This window comes from Xenopus laevis, chromosome 1S (assembly GCF_017654675.1).
Source record: "Xenopus laevis strain J_2021 chromosome 1S, Xenopus_laevis_v10.1, whole genome shotgun sequence".
In the NCBI taxonomy this organism is placed as follows: domain Eukaryota; kingdom Metazoa; phylum Chordata; class Amphibia; order Anura; family Pipidae; genus Xenopus; species Xenopus laevis.
This window is the reverse complement of record NC_054372.1, coordinates 88538123-88553289: the sequence shown is the minus strand read 5'-3', so window position 1 is coordinate 88553289 and position 15167 is coordinate 88538123. Positions and strand designations below refer to the sequence as shown.

Below are 15167 nucleotides of genomic sequence, written 5' to 3'. Positions count from 1 at the left end.
ATCACAGGATATGCAGCAGATAACAGATAAGCACTGTAGTATGAAATGGGGTTCTTCAGAATTGATCTGTTATCTGCTGTGTATCCTGTGCTTGAAAAGCTGCCCCATGGCTACACGGCAGCTTGTAAAATATAGTTGTGTTTCTGAAGCAATTGCATCAGTTTTACCAGTACAGGGCAACATTACATAATATTGTCATTCCTTGAAAACACTTTCTTTCTTTGGTGTTACCGTTCCTTTAATGATAGTAATATAACCAGGAGACAGTTTTAGCATGTACTCTTTTAAACAAGTAAGAATATGTGCAATGCAAATACTATTTTTGTGTAAATAGTGTAGTTAATATGTTTTGTGAATACCTAGCTACCAACAGTAAAAAAGACTGCATCTTGTCTCATCTGTCTCATAGTAAAAAGCACATATTTTGTGCCAAGAAAAATGACGTAACCTTCAAACTGAGCCTAATAGGGGCCCTATGTTGACCAAGTAGGTTTAGTTTTTATATAAGCTGGCCATACACCAGGACCTTTGTTTGTTTGCCAAGGTTGCAGATCTTGGCCATCAATGTGCCGGACCAAACATTTTAATAGAGGCCTATGGCAACAGTCAGTAGAGGACCATATTATGATCCTTGACATGCAAAATATTCAGATCTGCACGATCGATATGTAGCTGATTTCCAGATGTCGAATAGGCAGGCCATCATTTTACCCCTTTAAATTGGCCAATGACTTGGTCTACATCAGAAGACATATATTGTGTATGGCCAGCTTTATTTAATGGATGCTCAGTATAAAGCTCAGCAAGAATGAACAGACTGCAAATGTCATACTTTTTCTGTTAGCTAAAGGTTTTGTTTTGCTTAGCCCATTAGCTTAACTGTTTTGCTTTGTTAACTACTGTGTCAAAAGATACATATATATTTGTATAGATTATATTTATTCTGTATTGATGCACACATTGTTGCAGTCAGCAAGTTTTAAATGAAAATATATACTGTAATGTTTTGGTCTGTAACAGCACTGAGATGTATTTTTGTATATATAAGTACAGCCTGTGCCGCTTTGCTATTAGCTGTTTTCGCAAGTCTGTCTAAAACCACTTCCTTTCTTCGTCTAAAATATAAACACAATAATACTGTACCTATAAATATATTTATATGTAACTTCTTGCATCTCATGGTATGCTGTGCAGTTCCAGGTTAAAATGAATATGCCATGAATTAACTTATATCACTACCATTACGATTCTAATTGATTTATGAAAAGCATATATATCTATGTATGTAATAAACAATTGTGTTTAGTTTAGACAAAGAAATACAAGACTGTCCTAAGCACACTAAGGTTTCATAGCATATTTTTCAATCTGAAAAGCTTTCATTGCCAGAAGAAATCATATATTTTATGTTAATATATCCTGCAGATTTTGCAGACATCCTGGCACACACCCAAAAGTATTGGCAGTTGTTAACCAGTGCATTACCAAACATATTTTGTAATAACTCGTGCTGAATTAAACACCCTCTCTTTCCCATCATTGTTATTTCTCCCTCTAAGCGTGGATACTCCTACAACTTTAAAAGGATGTCATTTTATATCTTTTTTTTTTCTCGTTAATGTAGGATGGGCCTAATGTAGAACGTCATCCCTTTCTCTCCTCCTACCCCCTCCTTTCCACTCTCTTTTTTTTCCTCTCCTTTTTAATTCTACCGTTCCTCTGCTCATTTTCCTAATGGAACCCAATTCACAAAGTTGCCTTCCACCTCCCTGTATGGATGCCTTATTTTTAGGGATTGTATTAGATTGGCAGGAGTTTTAAATAAATCTACCCACGATATTTGATGTGTCTGGATTTCCTGGAGAAGCTATATCCTTTATCTATATATTTTTATAGATTTATTCATATATTTGTGTGTTTGTAATTCAAATGAGGATTTTCTGGGATTTTTCCTGTTTTTTTTACTTCAAGAAGACAGAAAAGTTGGATGTCGGATCTTACAAGGAGACTAGAGTATACCCCTCTGTTTTTTTTATCTGTTTAACTTTGTGCATGTAACAGTGGAATAAAAGAGGATCTCCTTTTCAAACATGTATGCATCACCTTTATGTCTGACACAGGTAAAGTGGTTTAAATTGATTTTCTACTAGTTTTTATGATGGTTTCATTCTCCTTTTTACTGTTAGCTGCATTTTCTTTGCTCCATACACAGAGAGGTGTACACCTTTAATGATCATAATGTAATAGATTAAACATTTAGGCATTTGTCTTTCTCTGTTTAGGATTCACAGGGGGTGCATGGGGACTTTGAGAGAACTTTGAAGTATTTGTGAATTGTATTAAAAGATATGGGGAGCGAGTAACTGGTTTAGGTTTTTAAGGAAGTGCTCTTGTCCTTAAAAGAGGTTACAGTTAACCAGTTGCTTGTCTTTTACAGCACAAAATATATTTAGTTATTTTGATGAAGGTTGCTAAAAATTTTTGTCATTTTAATACATTTTATTCCTAGCCTCCGTATCGCCATGCTGCTCGTCCTTTGCTACTAGAAAAAAGGTCACATGTCTTGCCCCGCACCCGCTGGCCCATCCCTTGCCCAACACCCTTTCTTTTGCCCGCTCTTTTTTCGGGGAGATTTTAACGGTTTAAAATATTACATTTACTATATGAATGCACAAATATGGTGTCAGTGTTTTTGGCCAATTTATTTTTTTGGGATTTTTTTGGGTTTTTTTTGCTCTTTCAAGACAATACAAGTGTTTGTGGAACTGTGCTAAAGTTGTTGTGGCGTATCCTCAGTGTTACTCCCTGGGGTGCTGAGTAACTGTAGGGTGGATCTTGTTAACAAAGATAATAACTCTTTTTATGCCAAAGTGTTGCATTTCACATTAATATTATGCTAAGGCACTTAAGCTGTTAAACAAAACATTAATTAGATGAAAGGATAGGCCGAGTGTTTAACGTGACCTTGGCTTGGAATATTAAGACAACCTAATTAAGTCGCCATTGCAAGAATGCTGCGATGTATAAATAACTTAATATACATGTATAATTGCAATCTGCATATCTATAGAGGCCAGAGGAGAAGGAGCATATGGATGTTCTGCCAGTTTCTACCCAAATTGATAATAATTTTTTATGCTACGTTTTAATATTAACACAGAATGGTGAGGGTAGTGCTACTTCTAGTTATTTCAATAGCTATGCACAGAGCTGGATCCGCAGTATAAAAATATTATTTAGCCAGTACAAAATTGTTATATGTTGACTTACTTATAATGTTAATGAGAAATAATATAAATTTCTGTTGATAATAGAAATTCAAACTTAGCGTGGCTGGTTTCTCAGTAACATCTTTGCATGCATTTTTTAAAATTGACATGATATGAATTATATTCCTGCCAAAGACTATATACTTTATTTTGCTTTACATAATATGCATTTAAGGTAAATAATTATGAACATGTAGTGTCCACTTTCCAGCTTTTAATATTCTTAGCCGGTTAATCTCCATGGGAGTAATTAATTGTAAATGGCATTTCGAGAAAGCAATAGAGAAAACAAAATCTTATTATTAATAAAGTAAAGAGTCAGTCTGTAGTGAGTCTCTTGAACAATTTGTCTTATTATTAATAGTCTAAAGCAATATTACCTCTCTGCTGTGCACTTGTTTGCATGCACACAAATTGCATGCATATTGTGCTGCACGCAGTTTTTTGAAAACACATAATTTAGCACTTATTTGGACCCACCCTCTTCTCCGAGTACACTGTTGTTAAATGTGTGACAGATAATTTTTGTAGCGACAGCTCAGATGAAATTTGGACTCATTGGTTTCTCATCTTGATAGGAATGGCTTAAACATGTTGTTTAGAGCTTTTTGTTCAAGGTATCAAGTCTGCATTAACATTTTTTGTTATAATAACTTATTGTAAATTGGACTATATTTTATTCTATAATCCATTGTTTGTCGTTGTTTTTATGAAGACTTAATTTCATTCTTTCTATGCCTTCACACATACTGTTAATTTTCTTTAACTATGACTACCCAAGATACATACAGGTTTTTTTCTTTTTTCTTTTGTTTTTTTTTAAACTGACTGCCAAAGTAATTATGACCCCTTTTCAGTTGAGCAATGTATGCTGTAACATTATATTTTTATAACCTATTGCTTCTTGAAAGTTGCATGATATCCCTTTGCTTCCATCATAAAGTGTCATCTAAAACTCAGTCCAGAATGGTGGAGATGATTATTATTGGTAAACCATCTAAATCTATTAATTATCAAAAGATTCTAATTATTAATTTTGCTTTGTTAAAGGCAATGGCACATGCGTCATATTTTCTTGACACTGTTTCTTGGAAAAGAGCACGGTAACACAATGCCAGTACTTGTTCCAAATTTCCAACCTTTACAAATAATGGAAAATCATAATCAATCAATCAATAATCATAAACAATTTTTAGTTCACACATGAGCCACAGTTTCTGGAAAACTCAGTGTGATTTATTGATTTGCCATGGGTACATTTGTACCAGTGAAGTAACTAATAGAATCCAACCAGTAATTAGAATTTATCGAATTTATGTTGCAGATATGATAATGACAGTATATCCCTGATATGCAAATGTGCTTTTCTTAGTATATAGGCTCCAGTGTTTTCAAGCAGTAAAACTAACATGAAAGACTGAATGCTATGAGAAACATTTAGAAAAACTAAGATCTGTGTTAGATGCATGCAAAAGTGTTCAGAACTAAAAAACAGAATACAATAATTTGACGGACAATGCACAGGTCTCTAAGGCACAGTTAAGTCATGCACAGAATAAATATTTACGCACAAACCATTTTGCTGAGATAACATTTACAGTCCAGCAGTTCTAGCATTGTATGAAGCTGCCTCTGTACATGACAGTGCTGTTAGCTGTGCTGTGTAGTTAGTAGATTCAATACACATTTGCACCTACAAACATACAAGGTGTCCTCATATAACCTTTTAGAAAAACAAACCCCATTACAACTCCACCTGTTCATACCCCGGAAGTAACACTGCCCCCCCCCAAATCACGCGGCCCTGCACTGTATTAACCATTTCCCTGCAAGCCGTTTCCTCAGGCCTGGCTTAGCTTTAAAGACAATCCTTTGTCTGACAGATTTGCAGACTGGCGAGGTTTATATGCCATGTTAGCCAAATTGTAGAAGCATTATCTGATTTTTTCTTCCATGCTGGTAGAATGCCTGAATTGACTTCAGCTGTTTGTCAGTTATTTTTTTTTAAAGCCACAAATATTTTCATGCACTTTAAAATTCAAATGCACATTGAAACATACAGTACATACACTCTGTATTTATCAACCCATTTTAATTAATAATGAATTATTAATAATCGTTAACAAAAATCTAATTGTTTTAAAGAATTCAGTGGTACTGTATATTATCTTCGAAACCCAATTTAATTTTGTTTTCTTAAAGCCTAAATTTCTATACTACAGCTGCCTGATCCTCTAGATCTGACCCACTCAGGAACACTGAAAGCATAATTGATTCCCGCTTTTCCCTGTGTTCTGAGCAGCCCTAACAGTTATATATTTTTATTGCTTTGATTCATTTATTGTTTGCAGTCTGTAGTGTTCTTTTGCCCAGTAGTATTTTCATTTCAGGTCCTCTGCATTCCACATAGCTTTGTAATCCTACACATATTGGGTATGAAATTGAGAACATCCCGGGCATTCAGAATAAGGTGGTGCAGTGGTTCAGAAATTTCATAAAAACTGCTAAATCAAGCACAGCTTGCATTTTCATATTTTTAAGTAAAAACACATTTACCAAATTTGAAATTGTCACACTGTATGCTACCAAAAATATATGTTTTTCTGGGGCCAGTTTTTATAAAGCATAAAATACATGCAGCATACTTATTTTGTATATTTTGTTTGTATATATATTGTCATTCTTTTAAAACTTACATTTTTTGGTGTTACTGTTCCCAGAAATTAATAACCAGCCTTGTAGCATCAGCTTATATTTCAGGTCAACTTCATTTCCTGCTTGATAATTTGCAATGACCCCTAAGCTTAGCTTCGCAATAGTTGCTCAGAGCCCACTGAGCATGTGAGTGTCGCGGACACTTTTTCAAAATAGTGACCCCCTGTGACAAGTTTGAAGTCCTGGATCATTGCTGCTATTGAGGAGCTGACACATTAGGATGGTGCACCAAGTTCACCATATAAAATATGTTAGTTTTAGCCATATTAATTTTTAGGGTTTAGTTCTCCTTTAAGGAAAGTTGTGTATCAATCCCAAATCTTGCGTATGTGCCAGAATGGTGAGTATAGAGCATGAGGAAGGAGGGGAAATGTGAGGAGTACAGTGATATCTGGGAAGTGTCAAAAAGAAAGTGAAAGTAATTGCCTGCATGAGGAAAAGAGGTGGGACAGTCAATATATGATTGACAACTCAGATATTTAAACAACTTTATAATAGGTATGGATATTTTACTAAACATGGGTTTCATGTTTAACTTGCAAAGGACTTTCATTATACAGTTTTTTATGAGTGGGTGACATTCAGAAGACCCCTGGCATATATTTGTAGAATGTTTCATATGTATTAGTAAGCACGTGTGGGAGACAAGATGCTTAAGTTTAAGAACTCAGAAGGATTCCAGAGATATTCTAAAAAGCACTGATTTGTATATATTTTCAGTTTGGAATAGAAATGCATATTTACCGATTTTGGATTGGTCAGAATATGTACTTTGCAAAAATATATTGTGTACTGGGGCACATTTACATTAAGGGGCCAATTCATTAACTTCGAGTGAAGGAATTGAAGAAAAAAATTTCAAAGTGTTTTTTTTGGCTACTTCGACCATCGAATGGGCTACTTCGAACTTCGACTACGACTTCGAATCGAAGGATTCGAACTAAAAATCGCTCGACTATTCGACTATTCAATAGTCGAAGTACTGTCTCTTTGAGAAAAAACTTCGACCCCCTAGTTCGCCACCTAAAAGCTACCGAACCCAATGTTAGCCTATGGGGAAGTTCCCCATAGGCTTGCCTAACTTTTGTTGGTCGAAGGATAATCCTTCGATCGTTGTATTAAAATACTTCGAATCGTTCGATTCGAAGGATTTAATCGTTTGATTGAACGATTATTCCTTCGATCGTTCGATCGAAGTATTTGCGCAAAATCCTTCGACTTCGATGTTCGAAGTCGAAGGATTTTCATTCCCAGTCGAATATCGAGGGTTAATTAACCCTCAATTTTCGACCCTTGATGAATTTGCCCCTAAGGGTTTCATTAAAATGCAGGCAGTGATTTCTCTACATACAAGATACTTAAAGTGGACCTGTCATCCAGACACAAAAATCTGTATAATAAAAGTCATTTTCAAATTAAACATGAAATCCAATTTCTATTTTTCATTAAAGCGTTCATAGCTGTTCTAAGCTCATTTAAAAGTCTCAGCTGTCAATCAAATATTGTCTGCCCCTCCTCTATGCCATGGGCATAGAGGCGGGGCAGACAATTACTTTCACTTTCCATTCAGCACTTCTTAGATGTCACTTCTCTCCCCACATTCCCCCATTCTCTTTACTATTTAATTGTGTAGCCAGGGAATGGGGATGGACATCAGGTCCCACATTCTGATGCACAAACAAGATTCTGAGATGATACAAGGCTTGCTTTAATAACAGTGTCCACAAAATGGCTCCTGCCTGCTTGCTATAATTTTGAAATCCCAGACTGAAGGAAACAAGATTCAAATAATTTAAATACTGTAATTAAAGTTCCCTTTGCTTGACTGATGTGATAAAATAGGATTTTGAATATTTTTTTTGGGTGTCGGGTCCCCTTTAATGCATAATGGAAACCAAGCTGTTTAAAATTCCTCTAACAGTCATATTTGAGATGTTTTATTAGAGTACCTATATAGGACATGTGGGAGATATAATGCTTTGATGCTTTGAGGTGATCTTCAGAAGTTTCAGAAAAAAAGTTGTAACTTGTAAGCTTTGCAATTTGATAGTTTGGAGAAAAAGACATAGTTGCAAATTTTTTTATTACCATAGTTTCCAAAAATATATATTTTTAGGGGTCAACTTATTTTTCAGGGCTATTACTAAACAGACAAAAATGGGCAGTGTGCTTGTTTTTCAGCCTTGAAAATCTCAATGCACAACTTTTATTTTGGGTCTCTACATGGCCTATGTTGTCATTCTGCTTAAAAGATTGGATAACTGGTAGCTCAATCTCACGTGAGCCTGCAGCTTTCTTTTAGACAGAGGAGAAACTGCATATAGACACCATGCTCTCTTGCTTCAAGCAGACAAATCTTTATTAACACTTCTGCAGTAGCAGACAAAGATCATGTTACATGACACTGTATCAGTATCAGATTACTATGGGATCTGTATGAGAGCACACCCACTAATGCATATCTTAACACCCACTTACTCTCATATTACAGAAAGACATACTGTATTTAGCATAAATGTATAGTAAAGTGATGTACGGGCTGGCTCGATACCCATGGGTTTACCTGCGGGTCGGGCGGGTTTACCCTTGGGTAAATTTCGGGCCTACCTCGCACTCTTCTCTGCGGGTGGCTTCCGACTTCTGGGTTCTTCTTATATAGATGCTGTGCCTGCTCGTGCCACCCTTATTGTGACATCATCGGCAGGGCGGGTTGGCGCGGGTCTATAAAAGGAACCCGGAAGTCGAGCTTGGGCGGGCTCGGGTGGTGGGAGGTCGGGTGGCGGGCGTTTGTGGGTCGGGGAAATCCCGACCCGTACATCACTAGTATAGTACACTGTTTTATACTCCAAATATGTAATGTACAAATTCTCACAGTTTAAACTTTGTTACTGGCTTAGTCATAGCATCTGCTACCATTTCTTTGTGGAACTCAAGAGTTATCTTTTGCTTACTTAGTATAGATCTAAGGAAATTGTATTTTATATCAACATGTTTGCACCTTTGACTGCAAACCGGGCTCTTTGTGAGACTTATTGCACCTGGTTTATCTTTGAAAAATGTTACTGTCTCGTATTGACATTCACTGTCCATTTCTTTGAGTAATTGCACAAGGTATAAACTCTCCAGTGTGGTAGTAGCCAGTATTATATATTCAGCCTCACAGCCCCCGTGTTACATGGGTAATAGGAGTAACCAGGGGGAAAGGGTAATTGTACGGAATCCTGTCACTGGTCAGTTGAGACAGGGTGGAATGATACTGCTCTTCGCAGCCAGTTTCGGTGGGATTCTCTGAACATGTCAAAAGTCAGCCTGGTTAACTATCCCCCTCCTTCCACTCTGGATGACCTTATGAGGTTAGCCATTCAAATTGATTGGAGACAAAGGGAAAGGTGGCCTGAAAGAGGTTCACCCTTACCAACATTACATCGTATTGACATGACGTTACTTCGTTACTTAACATTCAGGAGGAACCCATGCAATTGGGTTTCACTCATTTGTCTCCTGAGGAAAAGGCTCGAAGGTGATCCCAGAGTCTTTGTATGCATTGTGGAGATAAAGGGCATTTTCTTTACCATTGTCCTTAGAGAAACTTCAAAGCCTAAATGGAGAAGGGGAGCTCCATTTGGGTTGAGAAGTCTTTTCTTCCCAATTAGCCTCTAGGATTTTGTTACCAGTCATTTTGTTCTGGCTTGGGGTTCTGTTCAAATCTCTGCCTTTGTAGATTCGGAGGCTGCAGGAATTTTTTGGATGCTGCCTTTGCATTAAGGTATAATATTTCCCTAATTCCCCTAAAGCCTCCTATTAGGATTTCAGCAATTGATAAAAGCCTACTTGGGTCTGGGCAGGTGACCCAAAGATCTATGTCTTTATCCATGTGTACAAACAATATGCATTTTGAAGAATTTGAAGAATTGTATTTCCATATTTTTGCTACCCTGGTTACATCAATTGGGTAACTCAGGAAGTTATTCAGGATGGGTTGCCTTTCCCCTATGCTGAATTCTCAGATGTGTTTTCAAAAAAAGCCGCTGAAACACTACTCCCACATAGGCAGTATGACTGCCCTATTGACCTGACCCCAGGGTCTATTCCCCCTAGAGGGAGAACATATCCTCTTTCCTTGCCTGAGGCACAGGCTATCAAAGATTATATAAAAGAAAATCTGGAGAGATGCTTTATTAGACCCTCTAATTCCCCTGCAGGTGCTGTATTTTTTTTGTAATCAAAAAAGATGGGGGTCTTCGCCCATGTATTGATTATCGTGGTCTTAACAAAATTATGATTAAAAACAACTATCCCATTCCGCTAATCTCTGAGCTGTTTGATCAAGTCAAGAATGCCTCCATCTACACTAAACTTGATCTTAGAGGTGTGTATAACCTCATTTGCATTAGGGAAGGGGATGAATGGAAAACGGCCTTTAATACCAGGGATGGCCACTATGAGTATTCAGTTATGTCGTTTGGCCTATTCAATGCACCTGCAGTTTTTCAAGAATTTGTCAATGACATTTTTCAGGATATACCTGGTCTGCTTGTAGTGGTTTACCTTGATGCTATTTTCATTTTTTGCTCTAATCTGGGTGATCATTGGCAACATGTGCAAGAGGTCCTACTCAGATTAAGAAAGTTGGAGAAATGCACTTTTGAGGTGTCTTCTGTACAATTTTTGGAGTTCAATATATCCAGTAAGGGGTTGGAGACTGAGCTCAAGCTCTCTCGCTACGTGCAATTCAGAAGTTTCTGGGTTTCACAAATTACTAATGACAATTTATAAAAAAAAAAATTCTATCATTGTGTCTACTATCGTGGATCTAACCAAAAAGGATGCTGATTCCAGTATTTGGTCTCCTGAGGCTACCCAAGCTTTCGAATTCTAAAAAAATTAGAACAGCTCCTGTTCTTCCTCATCCTGACACAACCCCACCTTTTATTGTGGAGGTAGATGCTTCAGAGGTTGGGGCAGGAGCGGTTCTTTTCCAAAGGCATCTGATAACTAATAAGGTACATCCTTGTTATTTTTTTCCAGGAAATTTTCTTCCTCAGAGGCCAATTATGACATTGGTAATAGAGAATTATTAGCCATTAAATGGGCCTTTGAGGAATGGAGACACTTGCTAGAGGGCGCTAAACACACTTTCACAGTTTATACTGACCATAAAAGATCGTGGCAGCCCTAGAATTAGATCTTGCTACTCTTCTGTCTCAGGCTCAAATGTTGGTTCCAGTTTCTCCTCTTGGGAAACTCTTTGTTCTTGAAAATCTGAGGGAGCAGGTACTTACTGAAACTCAGTATTAAAATTGCAGGACATCTGGGTATTAAGACTATTGTTTTATTATCTCGAAATGTATGGTGGGCTTTGTTCAAACAAGACGTTCAACATTTTGTTAATTCTTGTTCTGTTTGTCAAAGATCTAAATCCTATCTAGAACATTACCACAGGGGCTGTTACAGTCACTGCCTATTCAAAATAGACCCTAGTCTAATATTTTGATGGACTTTATAGATCTTCCACCTTCTCAGGGGAATACTGTGACTTGGGTGGGGGTTAATAGATTCAGCAAGATGAGTAATTTTATTACACTACCAAATCTTCCTTCTGCTAAAATTTTATGGTTTTGCTGAAAATATTGTTTCAGACAGAGCAGTACAGTGTCTCAACATTTTGGCAGCCTTTTTGCTCATTGGTAGGTATTAATTTATCCTTTTCTTCTGCATATGGTTTGGCATTCCACAAAAAATGTTAATCTCAAGGTTCATTCGCTTAAGTTGGGTTCTAGGTAACTCATTGTCCATTGTTAGGTATACTTTGCTATTTCCTGGGTGTAAATATTCTTTTTGATATCTCTGGTTTTGATCCCTGCCTGACTTTGCTTGAACTCTGCCTGAACCTAGCCTTGCCTGCCTGACCCCGCTATGTCTCATTTATCATTTGGGAAGCTGGTGTTGTCTTCCGTCCTAAAACTTGGTAACGTTCGTGCCCCTTTGCTTGTCCAGAACTCTTGTTTTGCTCCTCTCATTTTCATTCATCTGAGTAGCTGAGGGCTCCTCCCGAACTAAAGATGGTTGCTAAAGACAGAACACTGAGCCATGACTGGGAGCCTAGCACTAGTTCTGGATTTAGGGAGCCAATCGTGACAGTAAGGTGCTGAGGTCTTATGTCTTCTGCTCTTCTTACTGAGCAGTGACTGAAAGTTCTTTGCCATAAAATCTGTGCCATTATCAGACCATATACATTTTTCTGTGGCTAATACTGTATCACTCTTATTTTTCAGAAAGTATACAAATACTGCACCAGAGTAATCATCAGTAAATGCTATGGCATATCTAAAAACATCTTTTGCTATTGGCTCTATGGGGCCTGCTAAATCAGTGTGTACTAGTTCAAGTGATTGTTTGGCACGCGTGTTAGACTCTCTGTTTCTGTTCTGAACAAATATTCCCTGGGTACATTTACATTTCACAATTTAGGTTAGACTTTTCAACCTTACCCTTAATCTTCATTCCATCAACTGGTGACAACCATGACAATTGTCACCAGTCGCATGAAAAGTGTTCAGATAATAAAGTCGATTATATTTCTTGATGGTGAATTTGGTACCGTTCTTAAGGGTCAGTTCACTCCCATCTTGCTGGAATTTAACATCTTGCTGTCAGTCAGGCACACTTCTACGTCACCTCTCCTCAGCGCTACACCAGAAGTCTTTTTAACGACCGCCAACTCCATGTAGTGGTTCTCCGGCTTGAATGTCTCATCAAATCTTTTAAACTTAATGTTTGTAATTATATGTCATGTTGCTCCTGGATCCACCATTAGTCCCTTTGGTGTTAAACTGTTTGACTGCTTTATTTTGAAGGCAAATGTTTGCTCTGTGTCATCAGCTGCTTGCTTTACATTGTCCTGCCCTTTGCGTCTGCAAAATGCCTCTTTATGTGTCTGGCAAAACTTACACCAATGTGACCTGACCTTCTTTTATTTAGTTTGCATGGGCATGCGTTTTGTGGAGCTTTTAGTTGCAGTTGTAGCAGACAGGGTTAATGTTGCCTCTCTCCCTTACTGTTGTAACAGGGGTGCTGACCTGCATCACATTATCAGTGTTTGGGCTGATATGGTATCTCTCATGGTCCTATACGATATGCTTTGTTCTAAACAAATCTAAATGGGTTGCTATAGCGACCAGATATGTGTGGAAGTTGTTGGTGTCTCTGTTCTGTGACACTTTGACGGTTGCATGGACGGCAATGGGAATCACTGACATCACTTCCAGCACTTTCTAATACTGATGCACCTATTAGCACTCCAACAACTACTACTTTCACTGGTAAAAACGTGCTTGAAAAGGTGCAGTATGCACCCAAAACGGGATGTTTCTTATCAAATGAGTATGTGACTGAAAATGTGATATCATATTCTGTTGGGATCACATGGCTTTATGAACAATGCAATAAATGTTTTAGTTGACATGGCATGCAGCACCGGTTGGATAGCATACACTTGTGTGGATTGACTCACCATGTGTTGGACTTTGTGTGTATATACTGTGGTGAGGTCACCACTAGGATACCTGGGAAAGTCCAGGACAGAGCTTATTTATGTCCCAGGTTCCTAAAAGAGTGGTTCCGGGACTGCTAGTCCAGCCGGGGTGTTTTGGGTCTACCTGAGGCATCTTAGGTGGATAATTAAATATATATATATATATACGTGTCCACTCCATTAAACAAGGTTACATGCCTGGGTGCAAGAATCTGTAGATTATAAAACATCATATTACACCACACTCACAGGTCTTTGGTGATGAACAAACCAATATAATATTTATCAACCTTGATAAAGGTCTCTGTTCAATAAACATCTATCTCTTTGTTCATCAACAAAGACTTGTATAACTTCCGCACTCCAATCAAGCAATCTCAGGGGTGCATGGCCAATTCTCAATCATATAAGTTTGGAATAAAGCATTCCTGGGCCAGCACTTCCCTTAGTGAAACAAGTGTCTTTTTATTTTACACACATCACAGTGCTCCAGCGTTTCGGACATAACCCACAATGCATTGCACTGTGATGTTCTGTTCCTTATTGACATCACGTGTGCGGGGAATTGTGGGGTTTGGAGGATGTAGGGTAAGGATACAAAGTAACAGTTGTCAGCCAGCTCAGCAAAGTAGTCAGACGGATCAGCATGAGAGCAGGGGGCAAGGCTAAGGGAACTGTTCCAAACCATTAAAAATTATGAAAAGTCTGCAGATTTTTTAATTGATATATATTGCAAAGTTGCTTAAAATTATATTTACCTTTCAAAAAACATAAGTTATGTTTGTGTGAAGTTCCCCTTTAATGGTAACATGATTCCAAATTACGAAAAGATCCATTATCTGGAAAACCCCAGGTCCCGAGCATTCTGGATAATAGGTCCCTTACCTGTATATAAATGTGTTCTGTAAAAGTAATGCATTTACATGTGAAGTACTTTCCACACATCAACGTATTGGCCTAATGCATTTTGTCATACACGTATGTCTGTATGACAAAACGTATTGGCCCACTACATTGGGTGCATTACTTTTACCAAATAAATAAATCACTGATTTTAATGTATGGGAGTGTGCCCCTCTTTTCTTCTGGTTTTTTTTATAGATCCTTGTAGTCTGACCAACTACAGGAGGAGGCTGCTCTTTACCATACAGACAACACTACTTTGGAAGCTTCAATTGACCTTGAGTCATTTATGGACATCTTATTTGCTCTCTGTAGGTGATCAAATTGACTTGCAAAAGAAAATATTTATACAGGTATGGGATCCATTATCCAGAAACCTGTTATTCAGAAATTTCTGAATTACGGAAAGGTCATACCCATACACTCCATTTTAATAAAATAATTAAAATTTTTGAAAATGGTTTGCTTTTTCTCTGTAATAACAATAATAAATAGTACATTCTACTTGATCCTAACTAAGATATATTGTAATTAATTCCATCAGCTTTATTTAATGATTACATTATATTTTTAGTCTGCTCTGGGAATAAAAACACTACTAGATATTGTTACTAATGGATCATCAAGCAATTTCCAGCTTTAAGGGAAGCGTTTCATCTCCCTCCTAACATGCTCCCTCTGCTACTTGCAGCTCAGGCATGCTTTTCCTATCTCCCCACAAGACTACTAGCAGGGGTGCTCCACCA

At 37.5% G+C, this 15167-nt stretch overlaps 1 protein-coding gene across 5 annotated transcripts in view; it reads left to right on the top strand.

Annotated features, from left to right (window-relative positions):
* Positions 1–15167, top strand: part of LOC734210 (nuclear factor 1 C-type) — an 82021-nt gene that overhangs the window by 15588 nt on the left and 51266 nt on the right. For 4 of the 5 annotated variants that reach the window (XR_005964952.1, XM_041579873.1, XM_041579870.1 and 1 more), the window contains exon 1: positions 1672–2120. The exons of the other annotated variant lie outside the window; for it this stretch is intronic. Coding sequence is in view for 3 of the 4 variants with exons in the window: in XM_041579873.1 (XP_041435807.1) it covers positions 2091–2120 (30 nt within the window). In the remaining variant the exon portion in view is untranslated. Of the gene's footprint in view, positions 1–1671; positions 2121–15167 lie in introns of those variants that run through there. 5 annotated transcript variants of the gene reach the window in all.